The sequence below is a fragment of the Triplophysa dalaica genome, chromosome 17, assembly GCF_015846415.1.
Source record: "Triplophysa dalaica isolate WHDGS20190420 chromosome 17, ASM1584641v1, whole genome shotgun sequence".
NCBI classification, from domain to species: Eukaryota; Metazoa; Chordata; class Actinopteri; order Cypriniformes; family Nemacheilidae; genus Triplophysa; species Triplophysa dalaica.
The window spans coordinates 2,613,011-2,639,036 of NC_079558.1; the positions used below are offsets into that span (position 1 = coordinate 2,613,011).

The 26,026-nt window shown below is 38.9% G+C and overlaps 2 protein-coding genes across 3 annotated transcripts in view; both read left to right on the plus strand.

Annotated features, from left to right (window-relative positions):
* Positions 1-7,795, plus strand: part of LOC130438953 (E3 ubiquitin-protein ligase rnf213-beta-like) — a 28,764-nt gene extending 20,969 nt beyond the window's left edge. Inside the window, 20 exon segments of the mRNA XM_056771281.1 lie at positions 82-298; positions 493-683; positions 804-935; positions 1,181-1,291; positions 1,408-1,650; positions 1,751-1,829; positions 1,921-1,955; positions 2,049-2,297; positions 2,480-2,645; positions 2,866-2,951; positions 3,468-3,704; positions 3,809-3,941; positions 4,050-4,133; positions 4,214-4,394; positions 4,495-4,696; positions 4,789-4,866; positions 4,960-5,157; positions 5,490-5,579; positions 6,103-6,278; positions 7,170-7,795. Coding sequence (XP_056627259.1) covers positions 82-298; positions 493-683; positions 804-935; positions 1,181-1,291; positions 1,408-1,650; positions 1,751-1,829; positions 1,921-1,955; positions 2,049-2,297; positions 2,480-2,645; positions 2,866-2,951; positions 3,468-3,704; positions 3,809-3,941; positions 4,050-4,133; positions 4,214-4,394; positions 4,495-4,696; positions 4,789-4,866; positions 4,960-5,157; positions 5,490-5,579; positions 6,103-6,278; positions 7,170-7,305 — 3,024 coding nt within the window. The 3' untranslated portion in view covers positions 7,306-7,795.
* A 361-nt stretch (positions 7,796-8,156) lies between these two features.
* On the plus strand, positions 8,157-25,730 carry cep131 (centrosomal protein 131). 2 transcript variants are annotated; one of them, XM_056771285.1, is made up of 27 exons: positions 8,157-8,283; positions 8,979-9,172; positions 9,567-9,661; positions 11,264-11,375; positions 11,739-11,866; positions 12,442-12,546; positions 12,866-13,033; positions 13,178-13,295; positions 13,447-13,560; positions 14,047-14,197; positions 14,534-14,631; positions 14,720-14,899; positions 15,119-15,310; positions 15,390-15,527; positions 15,629-15,754; positions 15,899-16,015; positions 16,812-16,841; positions 17,693-17,795; positions 18,175-18,376; positions 19,024-19,131; positions 19,372-19,489; positions 19,829-19,903; positions 20,674-20,816; positions 21,100-21,277; positions 22,446-22,642; positions 22,768-22,828; positions 23,028-25,730. In XM_056771285.1, the coding sequence occupies exons 2-27, from the start codon at positions 8,984-8,986 to the stop codon at positions 23,097-23,099; spliced, it is 3,318 nt and encodes a 1,105-aa protein (XP_056627263.1). In that variant the 5' UTR covers positions 8,157-8,283; positions 8,979-8,983; the 3' UTR covers positions 23,100-25,730. The 2 variants fall into 2 exon arrangements, with proteins under 2 accessions (XP_056627263.1, XP_056627264.1); XM_056771286.1 differs by lacking the exon at positions 16,812-16,841.
* The last annotated feature ends 296 nt before the right edge of the window (positions 25,731-26,026 follow it).

A 26,026-nucleotide genomic window follows, 5' to 3' on the forward strand; every position in this document is an offset into this window, starting at 1 on the left:
ATCATATAATGCTGCTCAATAACAGTTTTAGGAATTATTTATTATTGTTTTGTATATAGTAATGCATATGTATGTTTGCAGGATTCCCTTCTCTCTTCTGGCTTAAATGGAGCTGTTGAGGTGAAAGCGAATAAAAGTCTTCTACATGAAGCCGTGAGCTTCCTTAGTCGACTGGCTCGTAGACAGACGCCTTCTAGACTGGACGACCCGGCCGAGTTTTTGCTGTCTATGGCTCACCTAAGAATATGTCTGGAGTCTGCTGCATGTGTTTTGCCCAAAGCTGTCGGACAAGGAACAGGTGCTTGATATGAGACTGATTCATGGCAGTATCTGATAGTTAATTAAATTAGATTAATAATTTATCTGATTTATATTAGGGTTTTTGTTTTTATATAAATATAGAGACCATTTTTATTTAATCATTAGGTACCAAATAGCAGGTTTTCCAAAGCTGTCTTGTCTGTTATTGTAATAGGAATATTGGTCTTGCAGGTGATTGTGAGGATGTGGAACTGAAGCTGTTGGAGCAGGTGAAGGCTGTGTGTGAATACTGTGACAATGACTGGTACAGAATTTATCTGCTCAGAGCACTTGACAGACTGGCCGGTAAGGATTGTCTACAAATGCTGATCAACAGCACAGAATACAAATGGATCTTCCCTGCGGAAATTCTACACCTTCATGTATGACTCATGTTCAGATGATGTTCTGTTATTTTTTATTAACAATTTATCCATTATTAAGCCGTAGAAAAACGAATGGATTAATAATAATGAAAAATGAAATAGATTGTGTCTTGTCAGTTTTTACAGAGGCTGATTCCTGCTGAAGTGGATCGGTTTTTGTGTTGTGGTCAGTCATATAGGACTATCAGAGATGGGGTGGGACAAGTCATCCATGACTGCGAAACAGATGGACTCAGAAAAGCCCTCCAGGTCTTTGTCAAGTGCTACATTAAATACACAATTAGGCTTATTTGGACTTAACAGTCAATAAATACTTTTAAGAGATATGGTTCCTGCTACTGAAATATGATGAAACATGCATAACATTTGAAAGTTATAGTCTGATTCTCAGTTGAAGTTGTAATATTACTAAAGAACGAATGAAATACAGATCCAAAGTTAATAACCCAACGCTGATAAAATGCTAGTTTTTTATAATGACATATTTTTTTCAGGCAATGGATGCTTCAGGCCCTTTGAAAAACATCATGCTGACTCTTGCTGTATTCAGGCAGGTTACCTGTCATCTCATGTCACCTAAAAGAGCAATAGATCCTCAAGGACAGGTAAAACCTGGTTATTGTTCTATTCTTCATGAACAATTATATGATATAGGTTTTGGTAAATTGTTTCGATATGAACGCTTCTATACAAAAAATGACTATCGGTTTTCTCTCAACAGGAAATAACATTCTTGAAGGATATTATTAGAGAGAATGCGTCTGGACATATCCGTGAGCTCTGTACCGCTCTGTTATCCAATCAGATTGGAGGGCCAGGATCTCCCCTGAGTCTAAGTGCAGGTGTACCTGCTCAACGTCGCCCTCTACTGGAGCTCCTGGTGCACGCCAGTGCTGTGTTTTACAGTGGGAACGGACTGCTCAGGCCACTTCACAGCATTTCCTCTCAACCTCAGAATGTGACAGTAAGGATTTATTCACATTTATGGAATATCTTTGGAGTATTTCACTTGTCGTTTCAGTGGTTTTGTGAACCTTTCACAATGATTGTATGCTCTGCTTCAGGGAGCGTTTCTGCCCACAATGCTGGATGACCACACCAGTGATGCCCAACAGTGGCTCAATGAGAAGCTTACAACATACTGTGAGTGTGTTTCAAATAAAATATTTTACTCTCAGTATGCTATCTTTTTTTACTCTTTCTAATGAAAATATTTATCTTTGCTAACTTTTAGATTGTATTAACAGTCACCCAACCTTTGTGGCAAATGTAAGATATGCATTTTTAAATAATTTACACTAAAATGAATTAATTCTGTGGTCTAGAAGTTGTTTATTTAGGTCTTTTTCTCTATTTATTTAGTGTGGTAGACCAATGGAACTGTCAAACTGTGCTACATGTGGAGTTCGTATTGGAGGCCAGAATCATATTCCAGTGCCAGGTTTTACTCCAGTCAGTGGAGTCACAGATATGACACGAACGGGGCATATATTGGGAAATTCTAAAACCCGGTCTGAAGCCCCAAACAGGAATATGTCTCTAGCACAGTCCTGTGTTCTTCGTCTGTGTCTTCATTTGGCCATGTTGCAAGGGGCCATTCACCACCAGCAGGTATAATGGATGCCATCTTCAGTGCTGCAATTGTGAAAGTTGGCTTCTAGACTAGTACAATTATAGAGTAGAAAACAATTAGTTTACATTTTTATCAAATTAAATGATATGACTCTCATTTTATCACTTGCTTATGCCAAATCAAAACAAGTCTGTAACTATCGGTTTATCACATCCCACAGGGCATCGTAAATATGATCTTTCCGGTTGTTCAAAATGTCTTTGAGTTCCTGTGGCAACATCTTGAGAAGGACATGACGGTTCTTGGAAAGACTTTAAATCTCAACATGGATGACACTGCCATTGTAGTTCATCTAATCCTCAACAAGTTTTCAGAGACCAACACAGGTGTGAAAACTGTTCTCCACTTACCATTCTTGCTGACCATAACCCACATGCAAATAAATTAGGATTATATGTGACTCGAAAAAAGGTTTATTTAAATACGTAACCTAAAATATTTATACATTGATGACTCCTGTCTAAACATTTCTCATGTGCTTTATGTGTATGTTTTCTTGTGTTTAAAATACTGTATGTGAACCAAATCCCATTTTGTCATTGACAGGTGGTGACCAGGGTCTGACATCACGTAGGTCCAGAGAAGAGTGGGAGAGCACAGTCTGTAATTCAGTTATTAATCCTATTTTACGGGTTAGTATATTTTTTACAGTACCCGTATAGTTGGTGCTTAACCTGTGTTTTATAGTATAAAGGTTTTTATTTCTTTAATCTGTATAGTTTTTCTTTCCAAACATTCCACTGTAGAAATGAAGCATGCATTTAGTTTGAAATGCTAAATGACATTTTTGCTATTTTAAAGGGCATCATGAAAAGGAGGCTTGTAGGGTCCAAACAAAACTGATGTGACATTTTAATAGAATTCTCTCCTAATTTTTGACATTTATGATTATGTGATTATTTAGGGTTCATTCTGAGACCAGGTATTGGTCACATGATTTCTCACATGAAGTACTCCTTGGATTTTGGAACCCTTGATTTTTCTTAGGCACTTGTGGACTAGAAAGATTTTACTTGCAAAATGTTATTTTTTTATTTTTGTTTGTATAAGTTGTTATTAGTTTACTGCACGTTGTTATAAATTGAATTTGTGTTAAAACACAAAGAAACAAGATGCTCACTTTTAAAATAAAATGTATTTGTTTTCAGGATTTGAACAGGATGTTGAACAGCGCACAGGATGTGATTGCATCTGATAACAGACTCTCTAACAGTCCCCTTATGAAGGTTCTGAAGAGAGACCCTAAAGACATCCTTCAACTCCCCTCTAACTGCCCCACCCACCAGTCGGCCTTCTGGAGTCTTTCACCTCTCCTAACAGTGGAGAGCTTCGCCCAGCAAATACACCAAAGTCAAGCACCCCTGCTCACCCTATTTTTCAATAAGGTATTGTCGAAAAATAATAAAATTCCCTCTTTTTTTTCTGCAAATACAGTCCTGCCAAATGGCATAACATGCCACAACATGTGTTTATTTGATGTATTCATCAGGTGCATTGTATAAGACAGCTGATTCATCTGCCCACTCTTGCTGCCCTGATGTCTGATCTAATGAAACTGCTTCCTCCAAGCTCTGAGACCCACACTTACACCATCGCCTCACTTTTGCACAGCATTTCTGCAGGTCTGTCATACTTATACATACAAGTGACACTGCTCACCGGTGAAGATAAATGATTGATTTATTCATTTTATGAAGATATGTGACATATGATATGTGTCATTTAAACAGGTTATCAAAAGAAATTATTGTCAGAAAGAGTCGACGTCTTTATGAAGGTGTGGAACCATCTCCGAACGGAAATAGCCAATGATGGTATGCTGAATACAAACTTAATGTTTGCAGAAAGTTAGTAAGAAAATAATGTTAATTCTTTAATTGTTCTCTCATTTCAGCTTCAGTTGGTTTGGATCCTAAACTGTGTGAAACAGACATGACTAAAGAAAGTTCTGGACAGTTTCTCTCCATAAGTCGGCAGGGTCCAGGGACATGTCTCCGTGCGATCATAGATCTCCTGTCTAAAACGCACAACAGTCTTGTGGCAGAAGCCAGGAAACTCTGTCACCGAGAAGACAGGTGTGTGTTTGAGAATGTCTGATAATATCCTTCCTTTAACATATTTCCATACTAGTTATGGTTATACGTTTAATTGTATTATCCACATTTTATCTTACAGTGATTATAAAGTGTCTTTAGTGTCGCTGTGTGAGAGTCAGCTTGCCCTTTGTCACCCGGAGAGGCAGTTTCTCCCTCTAGTGTTGGCAAACTGCCATTACACATTAGAGAAGGGCCAGCAGACAGTGAGTTCCTATGATTATCAGGCTATTGAGAGAGAACTCGGAAGACGATTTTTCGCAGGCAAACCACGCATTCAGTCTGTAAGTCTAACACAATTTAAGTTATAGTATCAAAGCTGTTTTTATTTGGATGAGAACATTGTTTTACTGGTTATTATTAATCTTTCTTGCAGGACACTGAGAAGTATCTGAGAAGACAACACCAGGATTTTTCAGAGGTCCTTACTGAAGTTAGAGCCAAAATACCTCAGGTAATTTTCTTCAGCGTTTTTGAAAGGCCTTTGTGTCCTTGTTTTTTGAGTCTGGAAAAGCAAGCCTCAGTTCTTCACCTCTCTGTATTTCAGGAACCACTGAGGAGTTCTGTGCTCAGCTCCATGAGATCAATGCTGCGCTCATTCACAGACGTCTGCGATGCAGTTTTTTCTGTTGAGATCGGGCTTCGCTTCCTCAGCAAAACCGGAGGAGATCCACAGGCTCTGCTGTTGAGCTATCTGACAGACTCATTGAAAATGGATAGACAAATTTCTAGCAGCGTAGCTGAGGTATGAAACACAAACAGAGAAGTGTGTTGGAAGCTTCTGCTTTATGAAAGAATATGAAATTTAGCGGCAACAAGCTCTTTGGAGGCTCTCACAGGACTAAGATGTCGTCACGTATTCGCTTCTTTGCGGAAGACATTTACGAAGACGTAGTTATGTATATGATATTGTATTTTTGTCAATAGATCCTCCGAAAAATTAAAAATCAGACCTGTAAACTTAAAAATTCTGTCTTAAATGTTGTTTTTTGTTGCTTGACTTTGCAGTTATTTAGCTGTTTTTATGGTTAACATCTAACTTCTTATGGAACTTAAATCCATCTTTCTGTGTTTCAGGCTTTAAAGGACAACCAGCTGAGTCAGTGTACGGCCACCTGGCAGCTTCTTACCTGCTGGAGGAGTGAACAGATCATGAGAAGAGGACAGGTAAACCCACATTCATTCTGTGATGTCATCCTCAGATTTATTTTAACATTGAACCTCAAAATTAGCTAATAGGAAGGATGATTCAAATTAGGTAGGAACAGGTCATACAGTATATGTTTCTAGTATGCTATGCACGCATGCCGTCAATCAAAATAAAACACATTGCATTGCACAGGAAGCTCATTCCTACTGCCATTACACAAAAGGGTCCAATGAAAAGCTCCCTTCTGCTCGGCTATTTAGCCTGTCGCTAATCTGACCTCATTATCACTAACCTCTGCTGACCTCCTACTGCCCTGACACAGGGTGAAGGGAGTGGACATTTGAGAGCTGTAAATCAAGTGGTAAAAGTGTTGGGACTGTGCCAGTCTTTAACAATTGAGAGTGTGCCAAAGCCAACAGTTCAAAGACTTTTTGACCCAGTGTCTGAAGCTATTAACCACTGATAAAACACTGGAGATTTGTGAGGTTGCGGTGTTGAATAGAATTAATATTAAAGGGTTTCTTGCAATTTTCAAAACAGGATCCGTTTCAGCGACTGCCCGAAGTTTTCCGAGATAAGCTGACTTCAGAGGAGAGAAACCAGGTGAAGGTTTTCCTCGGCATCACAGACATCGATATTTTCTTACTGGAACTACATGAGATCCTTCAACTGAAGGCCAATAACACAGGGGAGGAGAGCTTTTCACCACACTGGGAGTAAGAACTAATCCTCATTTTTTATTTACTTATGAACCTGACTTCTCTATTTAGAGCCATTTGTACGAAGTTTTTTTATGTTTTGTTTAAACTAACAGACAACAAAAATATTGCCCTGGAATTTTTTCTGAGATACCAGGCACTGATTCAAAAGTAAACTTTGATAGAACTGATGTAGGGTCAGTCGATCATGAGTTGAAAAAGAAATGTCAAAGTTTAAGCAGCACCTAACGTGATAGTTATTTCATGTAAAGATAGTCAAATGTAAGTAATACAAATAATTCAAATTTAAATATTACAAAATATATGAATATAAAATTATATTTTATTATAATATCATTTTTTTAGAGATGAAATTTTAAGAGGGTTTCAAAAATAGCACATGTTATCAGTTATAGTTTAGCACTTATTGTAACATAAAATATACAAGTATTCCATTATGGTCTATTTTTCACTTGTAAGTGAAGGAATACATTTAAATGTCATTGTCCTGGATAATTTTTAACAAAATAAAGCATCAGGAAATGTTTTTTCTTCCTAAACAAATACACCTTAAAGCCTCCTATAGCGTTTAGCACCACGTCCTACAACACAAATAGACATAAGGGTCCTTAAAGAATGACTACTTTCAATCACAACAATGCAGTCCCCCAAACCTAGTAGTCCTCTGGGGACCCATGGGCTTCAGGCCCCAGAGAGGCACACTTTGACCCCCTCAGGCTTCCATCTGTCAGACTGCCCTGCTCTGGTCACCTACTGAGCAGGCAGCTGGTCGTAAAGAAAAGGAATGCGTGTGCTGCGAACAATAGACGGCAGCACAAACTGTTGATCCTAAACTCCACCAAAAGCTAAACACCCTCCCCCTCTCTATTTTTGTGTCTCATCACATAGCATCAGTTCCACTATGGAATCCCGTTTGGAGGAGAAGAACATCAACTCTTTACCTGGTCTAGAAAGTCTTTCGGAGGAAATCACTCTAGCCAAAGCGGCAGAAGTCTGGAAACTCGCAGTGGAGTTCAAACACTGAAACTTCTGAATGAGCCAAATCTAAATGATGAAAAAACATTCCCTTACAACCGCAAGTTTCATGGGTTCAATTCCTAGAGAACACACACATACTGATACAAATGTAACTTGAATGCGACTAAGACTCTATGAATAAAATAATCTATCAAATCCGTAAATGTAAATCTATGCAAATGTGATTTATCAATGTGAGCTGATCTGGTATCCATTAATAATTTTGTTAAACATTGTCGTCTTTATTTACGTAGTGAACTACAGATTATGAATCATTCCAACACTATTAATTTGCTTTATTATTAATACAACTAATCTGTTTACGCTTCTGTCTTTTTAAAACAGCCTACTGTACCTTTAAAGTTTAGTACTTTAATGTTGGTGGACCTGTAGCCTCAGTATAAACCTCAGGGGAACAATTATAATGTATGTTATAGCATCAGTCATTTGTATACTGTTTGTTCAATGTTTGATAAATTAATAAACATAAATCTACAGCGTTTGTCTCAGAGTAACTCATTTGATTGGAGGATGCAGAGAGCACATTATACATGTTTAACAACATTACATGTAATAAAAATAATTACACTGCAATAGTTTGTGAAATCGTATACATTTAACTGACTTTTAAAAAGTTTCTTTCAACAAGTCAAGTCATCATCATAAATCATTCATCATACTGGCTCATTGACGCCACATCTGCCGCCTGTGCTACACGCCAACCGATCTTGCCTCGCGCCACGCCCCTTTCAACCATCACGCCGAGAGAGACGTCAGCCGAGCCAATCACGTAAACCAATCTCCACCAATCCAAACCCAAATGGGAGGGGCTTCCGTGTGTTTTCTGGTTGCCAATGAGAAGATGTTGCGCTGTGTGGAGTTGGATACAAACGAGAAATCTCTGTCAGGCGCTCTAAACGGGAATAAACATCATTTTATTTAAATAACGACTATTTCTTAATCTCATGTGGACAGTTTAAAGAAGGTAAGCGTTGACTGGCCAATTTAACCTTGCCAATTTTGTCGCGCTCGTTATGTGCTAGCAAGAAGTGGTGCAAGAAAGACAGTTTCCACATATCTGAAACAGAGTCGCATTAACGTTAGTTTCATTGTTATATCCAAACACGATTTATTTAAGCTCATTGTTTATGATTTGAGTGTTTATATCAAGCACATGTTGTGTGTTATCACTCATCTTATTTTAACCTGTGCTGGAACAGGCCTTTACTTTGAATGTCTTTGTTTTTCTCTAGACTGTCATATTGGGGTTTGTTTATATATGTTTATATATGTACATGTCATATTTTAGTGAGGACTAATCTCTTCTAACATCTTTATTGATTTAGTCTTAACATAATAAGACTGTTAAATACAGTTACATTGCACAATGAGCATTGGCCATATCTGATATATTGCCTCACATTAACGGTTTCTTTACTTAAACATTACCGAGTTCTCATGATATCTGTTCAAATATGACGACAGACTGGATGATAAAAACATCATTTTTTCCAAAAGGATCTTTCTTTGGTAGTCTGTGCATACAATAATGAGTTGTTATTATAGCCTATACCACCTGCATCTGATCTATAGAATGAATGATATCCATCACCACCTATGTATTTGAATGACATTGCTGTGAGGTTCTCACAACCACTTTCTCTCTCATATCCATTCAAGTTAAGATGCATACAACTCGCAGTCCGTCCGCGTCCATCCAGGCAGGAACGGTTGGGGACCTTTTGGACCTCAGTTTGACCGGTTCTCAGCTCACGATGGGCCGCAGACCCAGCAGTGCTTCTCCAGGAAAGCACTTTTCCCGGTCCATATCTGTATCCGTGGCCAGTGACGGCCGGGGGAAACGAAACACTTTGGTAAGTCTGGCAAATTATTATGTTATCTCATGCTGTTTTGTGTTATCATCTGTCTGAAGAGTTGTCTATCAACACAATGGCAGCGATTAAAATGCTGTGTTTACTGTAGGACTTCAGAGTGATAAGAACTAGCGGGTTATATTATATAGCCTACTAGTTAACATGAAGTGCATGCTCTCAGACCTATTGTCACTGTGGAGACAGTTATGTTAATATGTTCCGAAATGCATACAATTGGACTGTCAATCACCATAATGGAATCCAGTATGGGTGTGTGAAATTATAGTTCATAAGGGTGCCTGGTTTTGTTTCAATACAGCCCTTTCTCGTATAAACTGGAGTTGATCCATTTAAAAAATCGTTTCGACTGTTTATCGCTCTCTGTTGTTGACAGACTGATGGTGGATTGGGGAGTTCACGAGGAATTAAGAACCTGCGCCGGTCCAACAGCACCACACAGGTGAACCAGCAGGCCAACACAAGCCTAAGGTACAGAACCATCTGTCATTACCTTTTAAGACATTGGAAAGATTGACTCTCCTGTTGGGGCTGGTAATGACATGTTAATGACAAAATCTCAACAAACCACGTGCATGGTTTTATAACATGGTTATTTTTGTAAAACTTTTGGCGAGTAGATGTTTAGAAATACTGTTTTAGATTATACTGATGTATACTTGATTCTGACAATAAACCAAATTGTCGTAATACGAAATACAATTTCATTTTTTTTCTTTTGAATTTGGATTCAATAAAACCCCAACATGCTTTGTTGGATTTACTCATGCTACAGTGTAAATTGTTCTTTGCTTGCTAAGACTCTGAAAGTAGACATGCCTCAAAGCAAAAACTTATTTTTTTTCTGCCCCTAAACTGGTTGGTTGACAGCTTGTCCCACATGTACAGTATGATATCTGTGCCGTATTTGCATGTTCATGCATGCTCAGGTGTAGTGCACATTCACTCTCATCCCCCATGTTACAGCATGCTTGATCGATCAACTGCATGACTTTTGGGGGAAATTTTGGTGGTTTTTACCCTTAAACTAGCAACAGCTGTGGGTTGAGTGATTCTGGTGTTCCTCTGACAATAGCTATTGTGGCCTCAACGCTTGCAGCACAAGGCAAGAAAGAGGGGGGGGGGTGGTGTTCAGCTTTGTCAAGAGAAGAACTCACGTCTCCGGTTTCATTCAGATTAGACCGTAGTGAAAGCAGAAGTGTGTGCATGCTGAATTCTTTTGTCCGGCAGCTGCCAGCCCTTCCCGTCCCATTGCATCCTGGGATGCCAAAGGGGTTTTAAATGAAGAACGACCCCAAACCCCCTTCCCCCTTTCTTCTGGTGTTTAATAATTGTCATTCCATGACCTCTCTTGTCTCTGAATAGCTTGAAAAGGAGACACGTAGAGGAATGTGGTTCTTGAATCGGGTTTGAATTGCTTTTCATTGGAACAGCTGACACTGGGCCCCAGACACCCCAAAACACACACATATGCATACTGAAGTTCCTGGCACAGATGCCGATGGGTCAGGTCAGCTGTATGGGGGAAAACCGTGTTGAAGGTTTGGTGGAATTTGAATGTAGAAAAAGCGATTGCCATATGCCTGTGGACATCTGGCCCTTTAAATGCTGCCGCTGCCGGCCCAATCGGTCCTTTTTTCCGAATATGTTCTGATATGTTTAGTTGATTTTACTGGTTCGGATTTGTTCCTATTTTATGGAAAAAAATATTCTCATTTATAATATTTATTTTTAATAGATGCTCACCTTACAACACCACTCGAATGTATATACCAATAGTTCTTGAAATGTAGTACATGTTTGGTGCTTGGCATTTGACTTGGACTAGAAACCAACCACTTAGCAACCACCCAGAACACCCTAGTAACACATAGAAACTTGCTAAAAAAATAAATATGTTTGCATTGGAAATGCAGCATGTTTATTCAAAAATGATAAAAATGTAGTTTTTCCAACTTCAGCTAAAACATTATTATTTGTAGGCTTCTGGTCCTGTGTATGCTTACCCCCAGCGTCTTACTGTCCAGTATTTGTGACATTTTCTTTCTCTTTTTCCTTCATGTTTGGTTGCAGCGATGGGCACACAGAAGACTTCCTGGCTCTGTTCAACAGCAGCACTGATGGACGCAGGAAACTGGCCAGTCTTTCCAAGACGTCCAAAGACCAAACTACCTGGAACATCCTGGTACTGCTCTACCCATTAGAGTTATTTATGCAGAAATCTTGATTCACATTTTGTTTTGATTATTTGTACCGTAGTTTTAGTAACTCACCTCAACCATATGCAAGCGTGTTTAAAACCCCAGCGTCTTAACACCCAAGCAACTGCACATCAATACACTGTTTATAAATCATTCAAAAACATTTATAGAACATTAATAAAGTTGTTAAAGATTCAATCAAATATGTTTTCATAATGCTGATGATTGCATAATGATAAGATGCACGCCCAGGAGAACTGAACATGTTTGAACTCAGGAAGCCCTAAACTATGGTAAACTTACACCATCTGGGTGTTACATGGCATTTCTGTGTGTAATGTTTTTAGGATGAACAGCCGAGGGCGTTTCCTGTACCAAGCAGCTCTCACAGTACCTGCAGCATGGATTCTCCTACTGGACCGAAGAAGAGGGAGGCTGGAGTCTTTCTGGCGGCCAACTTCACTGCCAACAACAGGTGGGAAGATTTTTTCTCTCAGCACTTACACACTGTGCTGTAACACGTAGATTTTAAATATACCAGTGGCTAAGATAGAGACCAGGTTTTAAAGGGATACTTCACCCAAAAATAAAAATTCTGTCATAATTTACTCACCTTCGGGTTATCCAAAATCTGTATACATTTCTTTGTTCTGATGAACACAGAGAAATATATTTGGAACAATGCTAATAACCAGACAGATTTTGCTCCCCATTGACTACCATAATAGGAAAAATAAAATGGTAGTCAAAAGTGCCCCAGAACTTTTTGCTGTCCTACATTGTTCAAAATGTCGTCTTTTCTGTTCAACAGAACAAAACTAAAAATGATAAAGTCATTTTTCCTACTATTGGGGGCAAGATCTGTTTGGTTATAAGCATTTTTTCAAATATCTTTCTCTGTGTTCATCAGAACAGATTTATACAGATTTGGAACAACTCAAAGGTGAGTAAATGATAACAGAATTAAAAAATTTGGGTGAAGATCAGTTTGTTTTTGTTTTGTTTTATTGCTGCAACTTTTCTGTATTGTATTTCAATTTGTGCATTCAGGAGCAATAAAGCCGCTGTGGGGAACTCCATGACCACAATTCTCCATAACAACCACTCAGAGAAGCCCCTCACTCCCAAGAGCTCCAATCAGAAACCATCTTTTAAGTAGGTTTAATATGCCTGTGGTGTGTGATTGCCCAGCTGTTTTTCGGAAGTCCTTGTCTTCGGCATGACAAAGTGAGATATTTTGAAGAATGAAGCAAACTGTTCTGAAGCATCTTGGACTAGCATTTAATGTTTCCTACTTTGGTATTCAATGATGTCCCAGAACTAAAAATTGCCAAAATTCTTCCAAATATCTTTTTTTGTGTTCAACAGAACATAGAAATTTGAGTGTAATTTATCACAGCGATTTCAGTTTTTTGTGAACTATTCCTTTATACTGTTTCCAAATTAATTTTCTTTCCCCCCTCTGCTTTAACAGTAACATCATCAAAGCCACAGTGAATGACGATGTGTCTGCAGATGTAGCCGGTTCTCTCACTAAGTCTCAGAAGAACTTCTCCTCGGCATCCTCAGGCTCCAACAACAACAGCCCCCGAAGCACAGGTCAACCCCGTAGACGAGAGGTGACCGAGGAAGAGGCAGAGAGGTATGAAGCATCCCATCATATCTGTGATTATAGATTAATAAAACTATTTATTGAATGCAGTTTAAATTTGCGATTTGGTTGTACTTTGTTCATATTCATTTCTCTATTTGGTTTGTTTTAAAATCATAATTACTCTATTTCTAGATTTATTCAGCAGGTAAATCTTGCAGCTGTTACTATCCAGCGTTGGTTTCGTCGCCATACCAATAGAAAGAGAGCCAATGAAAATGCTCTCAAGCAAGTTCTAGCATCCAAAAAGAAGGTAATGTCTTTGACTATTGTTTGCAATGAATGAATGCAAATATTGGCCAGCAGTTGGTATTAATGAACAAACTACTGTACCCAAGCTCTTGATATCAGTACATGATTTCGTGGAATAAAAAAAAAAGAATGCTTTTCCTCAATTCTTCCAGGAGAGGGGAAAGAGAGCAGATGAGAAAACCTCTGAATCAATAAAGAAGAAAGAAGATGATAGAAAACGCATCAGAGAGGAGAAAGCCCGTCTGGCACGACTTACTGCAATACAGGTATATAACAGTGTTAAGCAACACTTAAAGGGGCAGTTCACCCAAAAATTAACAATTCTATCAGCATTTACTCACTCTAGAGTTTTTCCAAATCTGTAAAATGTCTTTGTTCCAATGAACAACGAGAAATATATTTGGAAGAGAGCTTCAACCAAACAGTTCTTGGCCACCATTGACAACCATAGTAGGAAAAAATCAGTCAGTCAAAAGTGCCACAGAACAACATTCTATAAAACATCTTCTTTTGGGGTCAACAGAACAGAAATTTTACAGATTTGGAACAATTTGAGGATGAGTAAATGAAGACAGTATTTTAATTATTGGATGATATGTTATATAAAATAATGACTTTCCTGTTATAATCCTGTTCTACTTTTTAATGTTCTTAATATAAAGTGTATAGTACTGCTGTCATAATTTGTGTTAACGCATGCATTGTTGTGTTTCTGGTTGTTTTTCCATGTTTTTAAATTGTCTCCAAAACAGGAGCTTCAGCAGAAAAGAGCTCAACGGGCCGCAGAGGTCCACCAGATAGCAGAGGAGGAGCTGGAGGCACGAAGACAAGGAAAAACAGGCCGTAAAAAACTTTCCAAGAGTTCACCAACTTCTCCCATTGATATTAAAGCTAGAAACACAGGTTTGTACTGCACTTCCACTTTGCATGGTTTGGAAAGTTTTTAATGTAGAATAAAAACGTTGACATAATTCATATGAGTCTTAATGCGATAGCTCACCCAGAAATAAACATTCTTCATCATTTAGACATTTACTAACCCTCTTGTCATTTCAAACCTATATGACTTTCTTTAATCCGCAGAACACAAAAGGAGATTGAGAAAAAATATTTTTAACTGGACCCCATTCTCTTTCATTGGATTTGTGTCCATACAATAGAATTTAATGGGGTCCAGTGCTTTTCGGTTAGCAACTTTCTTCACTTTAAAGTTTGGCCTGGCTTGACTGCTTTTTATAGATTCTAATGTGAACGTGGTTTCTGATATGGAAGATGTGACAAATCCGAGAGGCGTGTCACCTGTTGGTTCTCTGTGCAGAAGTTCTCCGTGTTCCCAGGTAATCCCTCGTCCCCAAACCGCTCTTAATTTCCTTGTCTGTAAACATAAGAGTTCAGTTTGTTTCTAAAATGACATAATTCCCCCAGGAGATACTGCAGAGGTCTGTAAGCATGGAGGATCAGCGCCAGGGGGCGCCATCGAGTAGGACTCAGTCAAAAACCACCCTAAATGATTTGCTGGACACACTGAAACTCTTAGAAGAGGAGCCGGAGAGACTGTCCGAGCCTAAAAGCTGCAGAAAGGACAAGTACTCTTGGATTGATGAGGTGAGTTGACAGTTTCTACCAGTGGCAGTCGGTTACTCTTCCTCCGGAGGCACAAGAATGCAAAATATGTGTTTGGCATGTCATGTGTGTGGCTCAACATGTCAAAATATGAGGCATGCGAACATGTCAAAATACTTGCCTGCTTTAAAACATGTATAAGTCAATTATTTCTGTCCTGACCGGCCATGCCAATCACGGGATGACCTGTTTTCTCCTCAGGATGGAGACTCCAACTCACTGACGACCGATAACGTTGAACGACACAGACAGTTGAGTCAGGCTCCTGTCCTACCAGATGGGGGCGCCCTGCTGTCTGAAGCCAAACTGCAAAGCATTATGAGCTTCCTGGATGAGATGGAGAAATCTGAGCAGGAGAGACCACGCTCAGTCACCTCCGGATCACACCGAGAGGTAAAGACAGATGAGCTGAGCTTATGAAATTCATTTTTGTCTCAGTGCAGATGTTGACATGTTTTTTCTGTGATTGCAGGTGGTTTTGTCAGAGGAGGACCAAGCAGTTGTAGAACAAGCATCAGCCACAGCCGCTGAGGTTACCGGATCCATGATGAGACAAAAACTGGAGCTGGAAGAAAAGAAGCGCACCATAAATATGCTACAGACGGCGCTGGTATGACAAACACGCACCTTATTTTGTGTGCAGTGTACGAAAACGGTCTATGGGGATGTTGACATTGAGACTGATGAACGTGTGGATGTGTTTTTGTTTAGGCTCAGCAGAGGGAGCTGACGATCCGTCACATAAAGGAAACAGAAAAAGAGCTCAATCATAACTTTCAGCAACACAAACAGCAGTATGAAGCAACGATACAAAGACACCTGACCTTTATAGACCAGGTGATTACCTCTGCACACCTGTTATACAAAACAACCATAACATTTTATACAGCGGGTTTTATTGTCAAGAATATGGTGGTAACACTTGACTGTTAAATGAAGTAACAAGGAATCACGGACGGTCTTTCTCTCTTTTCTTCTCAGCTGATTGATGATAAAAAGGCCCTGACTGAACGCTGTGAGGAGGTGGTTGGAGAACTCAAGCTGGTGGATCAGAAGTACACTAAGAAGATAGCTCAGATGGAGGAACAACATGAACTGGTGAGTTCAGTTAAAATTTTGTCTTAGGTGGCCAAGACCTGATCCTGGGCCTGGAGTGGGACACAAAAGGAGATCATTTTGAGAAAATCTCTTCCATGCATTGAATGCACTTTAATGTAGTGAACATTCAAAAAGGAAAACATTTTACATTGATCGATTTAGCAGATTATTTTCATTTAAACAATTTTATTGGCTGTAGTGTAACCGATTATATCACTGCAAAATAATTCTAAATTGCAGTCTGTCCTTTGCATCTCAGGAGACAGAATTTTTCTGTAACTTTTCCTAAAGAATCCTTGGGGATAGCTCCTCCTAAATTATAATTCTTCATTTATCAACAAGTTGTTCCAAACCTAAATACATGTCTTTGTTCTGTTAAACACTAAAGAGGATATTTTGAAGAATGTGGGAAACCAAACAGATCTGCGGCTCTATTGACGCCTGTAGTAGTTTTAACCTTTACCATGGTAGTCAATAGTACCCCAGAACGGTTTGGTTTACATTTTTTTTTATATCTTTGTGTTCAGCACAGCAGTGAAATTGAACTTTAGGGTGTGTGTAAATGATGACAAAATGTTATTTTTTTGAGCGAACTATCCCTTTAAGTGTCGGCTGTAGTTTGTGAGTTTGTTTTCACTGTGGTTCTTTCTCTGATTAGGCAATTCTCACATCTGTCTAAAACCTGAGCTTGTGTGTTTGTCGCGCTGCTTTTGCCACTGCTAACTATTATTTCTGTTTCCTCTTTCTGCTGTTTTTGTGCTTTTCTGTCTGTATCTGTCCTTCCGTCTGCCTGTAGGTGTGGCAAATTCTGGCTCCCATGTGTGAGGTAACTCTTGTTTCCTATGCAACCTTTTATTCATCACTGTGATGCTCTATCATTTTCACAACCTCTTATTCATCTCTCCTGTTGCTACTAAGTCTGTCAGTTGCCACAAAGTCTGTCTGTTCTTTTTAAGGGATGTCATTAATGCCATTAGTCTTAAATGCTTAAAGGGGTCATATGTCGCGAATACGTGTTTTTCTGTGTCTTTGGTGTGTTTTAAGTAAATTACAAAATTTAAAGTGTCGGAACAAAAAATGCATTCTATCTGATTTGACTAAGACCGCCCAAATGTATACACAAGTAAGTTGCTTGATGTTCCAAATATGGTAAGAGGCGTTACATTTCCGTCACACGCTTGCAGTATTCGACCAATCACTCCGCACTGGTTAACTGGCCAATCATAGCACACCTCGCTTTTCACAGCAATGAGCTTTGTAAAGAATCTGCAGGTTTCACAGAGGCATGGCAACGAGGAGATACAAACATGGACGGTATGTGGAAATATAGCTTTTTTGAATCTTAAATCGTGTTTACACATTACATCTAAAACAAACAACAATATTTGTTTCAGCCGTGTCATATCACCCCTTTAATATAATACTTTGTTTAATATATTCAACTCGTATTGTGTATTAAGACACAAAGAACTGAGTCTGCTCAAGGATTTGCCTGGTAAACCTGTTGGTGTACATGCCAAAATAAACATGTACTTCAGTGTACACTCGATTTGTTCAACTACTAAATCAATCCACTCGTTTAGATCCCTGAACGTTCACATGAACCTAGTTTTTTTTTGCTTGCCCGTCCATCTCTTAACAGTTTGGTTTCTATTTTCTTTCTTTCTCTCCATGCAGGAGATTAAGAAGCTGAAAGAGTTAATGAGTGCCACGGAAAAGATCCGCAGGGAGAAATGGATCGATGAGAAGACCAAAAAGATCAAGGAGATTACAGTTAAAGGTCAGCCCAGATTGAGAAAACACATCTGTCCACACTAGCGCCCCATCTGTCAGACCCTTCAACAGGATCAATTTCTATGAGCCCATCAAACCTGAAACATTACTTCTTTTCTTGAGTTTTCCCTACATGCCAGAATAAACTCAGATACAATTTTGATTGGCTATGTTTAAACTCCACTTCTTGGCTAGAAGCTTGTTGACGCCCAAACACATGTGTTGAGCGTTTATTATCGGTCCTTCCAACAGCTTTCTCTCTAAACACAGCTGATGGGAATTTTACCTATTGGGACGCCTTGCTAAGAATCCAAATTCTAGCAAACAGTTTCGTGAATCCGTCCCCACAGGATTTGTCAGCTCAGGTATCTCCTCTGTGCTCTCAGGTCTGGAGCCAGAAATCCAAAAGCTGATCTCTAAACACAAACAGGAGCTGAAAAAACTTAAAGCTCTTCATGAGGCTGACCTGCTCCAGGCGGACGAGAGGGCCGCTCAACGCTACGTCAGGCAGACTGAGGAACTGCGACAGCAGCTGGAGCGAGAGAGAGATGAACAGTGTCAGAGAGAGAGAGAAATGTCCAAGCAGAGGTATTTCCATCTTACACGCTCATGTATTCAGTTCACACACTCATGCAAATGTTAACTGTACAATCAAACAATTGTTAACTGTACAACCAAACAATTCTTGGTCACCATTGATTTTAATAGTAGGAAAAATTGGTTGTTCAAATATCTGTGACACAGAAATCCTACAAAGTATGTAGTCTCCAAAAACATGCATCCTTTTTGTCACATCCATAACGCTTTAGTTTTTCTCTTAAAATAAAAAACTTATGCATAGACTACTATTTTTCTGATGTCTGGACTCTATCAGGGATTTAGTCAAATATAAACAGATGGTTCAGTATATTGGTCAAACGTCACATTTCTTGACTGGTTTTGACTGATGTCACATCCGTAAGGCTCGAATTGCCCATCTGTTAGACGGGAGGTCAAGAAGATGTGGGTAGATATTGACACACACAATCTAACGCAAAGAGAGATATGTGTGTGGAATTGGACTTCAAAAAGGAAACTGGCTAGACAAGCTACACAAACACACTTCAAATTACCTTTTAATTGCAGTCTTTGCACAATGTTGTGTAGTCATTTTGTAAATACCACCTTCTGATGTTTGTTTACAAAACATTTAATTTCTATGTACAGTTGAGTAATTGCGTGCATACATGTCTCAGGTTTGAGAAGCAGCTGCAGGAGGAAGAGAACGTTTTGCAGCAGCAGAGGAGACGTCTCTACAAGGAGGTTTCAGAGGAGAAAGAACGACTTGCACAGCTGGCAGCCAGGTCTGGTTCAACGGTCATTTCATAGTGCAGCTATTAACTTTCTTATAGACGGTTTCATCGGCAACATCAAAAAGTTTGTCTGACCCAAACTTAACTTAACATGCTTTCCTGTAGCTCAGTGGTAAGAGCATTGCGTTAACAACGCAAGGTTGTATTTACAAGTAAATTGGTAGCAATGTGGACATCACCACCATTAGGCCTGTTTTTTTTTTTTACTGACTTTGTGTCTTTGCCCAACAGGCAGCGTGCTGAACTCGAGGACTTAAGGAAGCAGCTGGAAGACAACAGTTCTCTGACAGGAAAAGCACTCAGAGAAGAGCTGGAGAAGAGCCGAGAAGAACAGGAAAGACGACACCAGGTAGCATTCAAGCAAACTTTTAGGAATCTTCAACGCTAGATTTGACAAACTCTGTAATTGTAGCATTTAAGTAATGCTGCAGCCAATCACATGCTTTCTTTGCCCCTTCTGTGTTTGTTTATATGTGTGTCTGTGTGTTTATTATTTATACATTTATTTTTGCATTGAATAGTTGGTTGAATAGCGTTGTAATATCAGTTTCTTCTCTAAACAATTCAACCGCATGTGTGAATGTGACCTGATCCTTTGGAACCGGAACTCAAATATCCAGTTTGATGATACACAGAAACCTGTCTATTAAAATATTGACATGTCGGTTCTTGTGTTTGTATTGTTAAGGTCGAAATAAAAGCCTTGAAGGAAAGACTTGAGATTGAGAAACAGACATGGGAAGAAAATTACATGAAGAAAGAGGTTGGTGTAAAAAATAGTTTTTCTGTTGAATGATATTTTATACTAAACTAATATACTTCCATTTAATTTTGTTCCACGTGTTGAATGATAAATGTTGTTAGTATTAAGGTTTGCATAGAGAGAGTGTTTGCCAGAAGCAAATGTGTGCACACAAAATGTCAATATCGCCTTAAATCTATTGTTTGGAAACCACTGTTTGACGAAGAAAATGAAGTTTTTTCAAAGTGTACCAACTGTATAAGACTGAAGATCAGTAGTCTGCACACATTTAATATCTTGGGTTTCCAGGCCTGTTAACTGCAATAAGAAAATGTGATCAAAAAGTCCGGCAACATATTATGATGAATTATAATTAAATAAAATTGAAAAGAAAGTGATTATACCTAAAAATGTAAAGCAACCAATTATTTTTTACCTTGTTGTGCATTTAGTATTCTAGTATACGCTTTGTGTAATGATTTGATATGCATCAGTTAAAGATGAAGCATCTTTCTGCATTGAAAACTCCTGATATTTCTCAGGGTGGTTTATGTAGCAAACATGTTTCTGACCGTCTCCCGCTAGATCTATGATATATAGACTAGTTAGCTTTGATAATAATCTACCCTTCCATCTAAGTCAGCAAACATACAAGCTGATACCTCGTGTATCTCACGGATGCTTTATTTACCCACCCAATGGCAAACAGAACAAGTTTTTCTCATGTAGCTGTATGTGTGTGAACTGAAATGTCTGTGTGGTCGTATCAAACATGGTGTTTCCTCTCACAGGAAGCTTGGCTGTTGAGCAGAGAGAGGGAGCTGAAAGAAGAAGTGCGCCGAGGGAGAGACAAAGAGATCGAGCTGGCCATCCAAAGATTGGAGGAGGAAACCAGAGTGGCGAGAGAGGAGTGCGAGAGAGCGTCTGACAACCGGTGTGTTTCCACTTCCTGTTTGAGAAAACAGGAGAAAAGAGAAAACAGGGTGTCACAGTGTGACTCGTCCTCATTTGTACATCACTGACATGAAAATCTTTCATTATTTACTCACCTTCATGTCAGTAGGTCTTTCTGTCTTCTGCAGGACACGGAACGTTTAAAGGGTTCCACAAAAATAATCATACTACATGAGGGTGAATAAATGATCACAAAATAATTTTTGGTTGAACTTTCCGTTTTAAGAAATGTGTAATAATATGGGGCGGGGGTGTTCTCGCAGGATAAAGCGCGTGAGGGAGAAATACGAAGCCGAGCTCAGAGATCTGGAGCGTTCGGAGCGGGCGGCACTGCAGAAACAACAGGAGACGCGAGAGAAACATAGCGAGATGGAGGCCGAGCTTCTACGTCTGCAGTCCCTCTTAAGACAGAAAGAACAGGATATTAGTGACCTCTCCCAGGTAACTGCCATCACGAGGCACTATCCTGTTTGTCTTTTGTCAATAAAAGTGCAGAGATGCCTCATAAAGCCTTGGAGTCTTTACATTTTACCTTACGCATTTTACTATACAGTTAAACAGATGATCAGGAGTCATAAAGCACCTGTTCAGTAGTTTAAAGGGATAGTTCACCCAAAAATGAAGATTCTTTCATCAGTTACTCGACCTCCTGTCGTTTTAAACCTGTAGGACTTTTTTTCTCCAGCCGAACACAAAAGAAGATATTTTGAAGAAAGTTGGTATCCAACAGCTCTTCGGTTGCCGTTCGGTTAACATTTTTCAAAATATATTTTTTCGTAATGACCGAATTTTCATTTTCGGGTGAAATATCACCATAAGAGCAGTGTTTAAGGATGAGAATCCAAAATTGAATTCTTAAAGATTCTTAATAAAAAAAAAATATTTTATTTTCATTAATAATAATGGTTCTTACTATATAATGCATATTGCAATGCTATTTTTACGTAAGATTTCTCTATTTGGAAAATGACTGCAATATAAAGACTGTTGTTTTCTTTTTGCAGATTTTTAATGACGTGTTGTTATAAGTCAGTAATTAGTCTCATGAGTCTTCATTACACTTAACACGTTTTTAGCCGAATTTAATGAGAACATTTTAAGTCAAGAACTCTTCTGACCTTTATGTAAGACACAGTAAGGATTAAATTCCAATATGTTTTTGTTGTTTTTCCTGGAAACGGTTCTTAATTGAATTCATACCAGCACTCGTGTATAGCAAACAGTAGCTTATGTAAATTTCAACAGAAATCCGTAATCGATTCTCTTATGATTACATAGTGTTGTGCAAGTCAGACGATGAAACAGCGTTTTCTATGTCAGAAGCTATTCAAATTCACAGGTGCAATAAACTAGGTGACTTTTGACCTTTTTTGCTAGCTTTACACCTGTCGGCTGCTTGCATTGTGTTGGGTTTAGAGATTACTATTAAGAAACAAATAAACTAAAGCTGACGTTCTATACAGAAGGATCTAGTATTGTCGGGAATAGATGAAGGATTTTTTTTTCGGCTTTGGATGAAAAGCTCCTAAATGTTAATGTCTATTCTTAGGCCTTAAAATCAAGATGCATTTTGAATGTTTTGTGTCTCCTTCCGTGATGTGGATCACAGTCACGTGACAAGCTGTCAGAGGAGCGCCGCAGCCTGGCTGAAGTGATCAGGCAGGAATTTGCTGAACGGTTGGTAGAGACAGAAGAAGAGAACAAGAGGATTAAAATCGAGGTGTCGGAGGCCAAGGCACGACTCCGGTTAGAGGTGGAACGAGTTAGTCGAGAGAAAGAGGAGGAGCTTGCTGAAGTGCATCAAAGGTAAGAGAAAATGGCTAATGATGGACAAAATTATTCTATGATTTCATGATGATTATGAAAGAAATGGTCAAACGTGATGTGTTTATTCTATATCTGATGAGTTTCTGATCTCCTCATTAAAATAGAGTGAAGTCGGCTATTCTGAAGAAAGAAGAGACTGTGAATAACCTGAGGAAACAGCATGAGGTATAAAATGTCATTTTAACAGTTAATACTGTATGTGTCAAGTGGAGGTTCTCTGATTTTGTGAATGCGTGTACAGGAAAATAAGTCATGTTTCGAAACATCAAAAGACACACAGTACTATATGTGTAAACAGTGTTTGTGAGTTGTGTTTTAAAAAATGTGTTTTAAATCGTTTTTGCTTACACCTTTGATCTTTCAGGCTGCGTTGAAGAGAGCAGATCATCTTGAAGCTTTGTTGGAACAGCAAAGAAAACAGCTCTTGGGGAAATGATTGACAAGTCAGGGCATTGGGCCCTCCCACCACCCCATCCCTTGTGTGATACCATCCCCTGCACAACAAAATATTTTTCCTCTATTGTTTTGTCTGGTTTCTTTTGTGTGGGTAAACTGAGGAATGAAAGAACAGTTTTGTTCCACCCAAATCTCATTTCATGTCAAACCATCCATGACATGAAATTCCCATGGGAGCAGGACAAAAAATAAGAGACAAAATCAATTTTTATGTTGCCTTGTTTTTGTGCGTCTCTCTTGCACGGATTTAACCGAATTGCAGACTCCACCCAACCCCTGGCATCATGCACAGATAAATTGGCAAATCCTAGCGGATGATGTCACTAAGCCTGAAGAACATGTTCGCTTTATATTTCACCTCAAAATCAAAAGAACAAAATAGGAATTACATTTTTACAGGGAATATTTTCCTAAATATTAAGAATATATCTTTCTATTTTTTTTATTTTTTTTAACTATTTATATGCCTTGCTAGTGCTGGTGCACTGGTTTTAATTTTTAAAAACTTGATTTTAACTTGTTACTGTTGTACACTAGAAATTTACTGTATTACAGTAATGATAATCCTGTGATCATCTTAAAAATATTCAAAGGGTTGAACCTTTATAAAGTTCTCACACTGAAAAATCCTAAATGGGCTTAAAAAATATTTTTTTTCTTTGACTTTTAGGGTGAAATATTTTAGCACTTGTTTTTGTGAGATCCAACCCAGAAGTAAAAAACCCTTTGGCTGCTCACGGTGGCATTCACTACAATTATTTTCCGGGTCCCCCCCTCTCCAGTTTGGGAAATGTCAGAGTTTGGAGTAGACAAAATCGTAACCCTCAACATTAAAGTAAACCCCCGCCACCACTATCAGCACAAAACTCCACGTCCACACTCCCCTTCCCCTAATTTCCGCTGCATACAGATGCCTTTCGTCCCAAAGCCCCCAGGCCACCAAACATGCTCGCACACAGCCCTTAGTGAAGCCCAACTTTTCGTCAAACATCAGATGGCAGCACAGAGGTTTTAGAGTGTTTCTTGACAAGAGAGAAGAAAAGTATGAAGTGTTTTTTTTTGTAGATTTAAAGGCATTTGAATGAAAAGCTCTCGTACATGGCATGCTGCTGTTTTGCGATGAGTTGTGATTGAGGTTAAGTTGAGATGGATATAGAAAGTTGGAAAGAGATTGAAAATGAGACGATTCAAAGAAGAAAATATTGACAGTGTTTGGTGATGGCTGGACTTGACCGTACCTTGATCAACATCCTTGTTGGTAGAACAATGGTTAAGCTAAGGGTTTGGTTTTGAATTAAGTTTTTGTGTTTTAACTCAACATTTACACCGATTCCCCTATTCCTGCCAACTACTGAAACACATTAATTACTTTGTTTCCTTAAACAAACAGGAGCAGGATTCCTAACAAAAAACAAAGCATGCATGTTTGGTGACCTTGCGGAGACGTAGCATAATTGATACTCTCTCTCCTTCTACAATCTGTACCAAGCGTCCTGCCCAAGAGAGAAGCCGCCGGGACAAATGCAGTACAGCAGGAGTTTAAAACAGTAGGGGAGGAAGGAAGGGAGGGAGGGACTTCACAACTCTCACTGGTCTTCTTTGTCCTTGTTTTCATTTTTTGTAAAATGACATTGTTTTAATAAGGATGTACATCAGCAAAACGAAACAAAGTGCAGTGCAACAAACTGCAGACATGAAATGGAGGACACTAGCAGCACCAAACATATGTGGGAATCTGTTGTTTACTTGAAAGTTGAACTATGTGAGCAGACCATAGCTGACTTCCCTCCCATTGTTTGAAGGATTTTATATGTCAGATTTTCCTGACGTGTTTTGTTTGGTGAACGGATCCACACCACAGAGGTGTGAGGACAAAGTGCCTCGTTGTTGTTGGCTTATGAGTGTTTCCTAGGGACAAACAGATCAAGTGTGTCATTTAAGTGTTGTCAAGCCTGTGAACTCTCGATAAGCTTGCTGTTTAAAATGCCGCAAGAGACCAATTTGACTACAGCGTGCTGTCACGTGGCCCAGGCACACAAACAAGCAGCATTTTTAATGACTCTTTTGCATATATCAGCATCCGAGCCATTTTATTAGAACCTTAATGTGAGGTTTTATGTTAAAGACATTCTGAGAATGTTTCCAATACGTTACGTAAAGGTTAGAAGTGAATTTTGGCAGCAGATGCAGGTCCTTGGCTGTCTTTTCCCCCCGTCGGTTGGCATGGCTGGTGCGTGCCAGTCCCACTTGTGCCAATGAACCCTTCTTTAATGTGTGTGTGTATGTGTGTGTGTGGTGTTTAAGAGCCAAGCGCCGGTCGCCATTTTATTCTGGTGTTTCGTAACTTTGAACCGAAAACACTATTGTTATTATCTTATATTCAATTCGTTGGGGAACTGTTCTCCCTGAGGTGACTCTTACAAGTTTTTGTGGTTTGTTTGTTTTCGCATGTGCTGTTGCTTTTAAGTTAAATATGCTCTTAAACGTAGCTCTTAATGTGACCTTTTTTACCCACTTCCTGTATTTTGTTCGTCAGGATTAATAGCTTTGTTTTCCCGCAGTGAAGAAAAGAATCTTCGATTGTCATTAAGAAAATAAACCATTAAATGAACTTGTTGACTTGTTTATTTATTTTCTGCGCTTGCATTACTAGCAGTTGCATAATTGCTCAACCCCATTTTTAGACATTTTCATTTCCCGTAGAAAATACATGTTGTAGATGTTTTTTAATGTTTTTCAAGGGTGTTCAGTGTAAACATAGTAGTTCACCAACACATTTAAAATTCTGTCATCATTTAGACGCCCTCTTGTTATTTCAAAGCTGTATGACTTTCTTTCTTCTGCAGAACACATTTACTGTACATTTAGTCATTTAGCAGACGCTTTTATCCAAAGTTCAGGCATCCA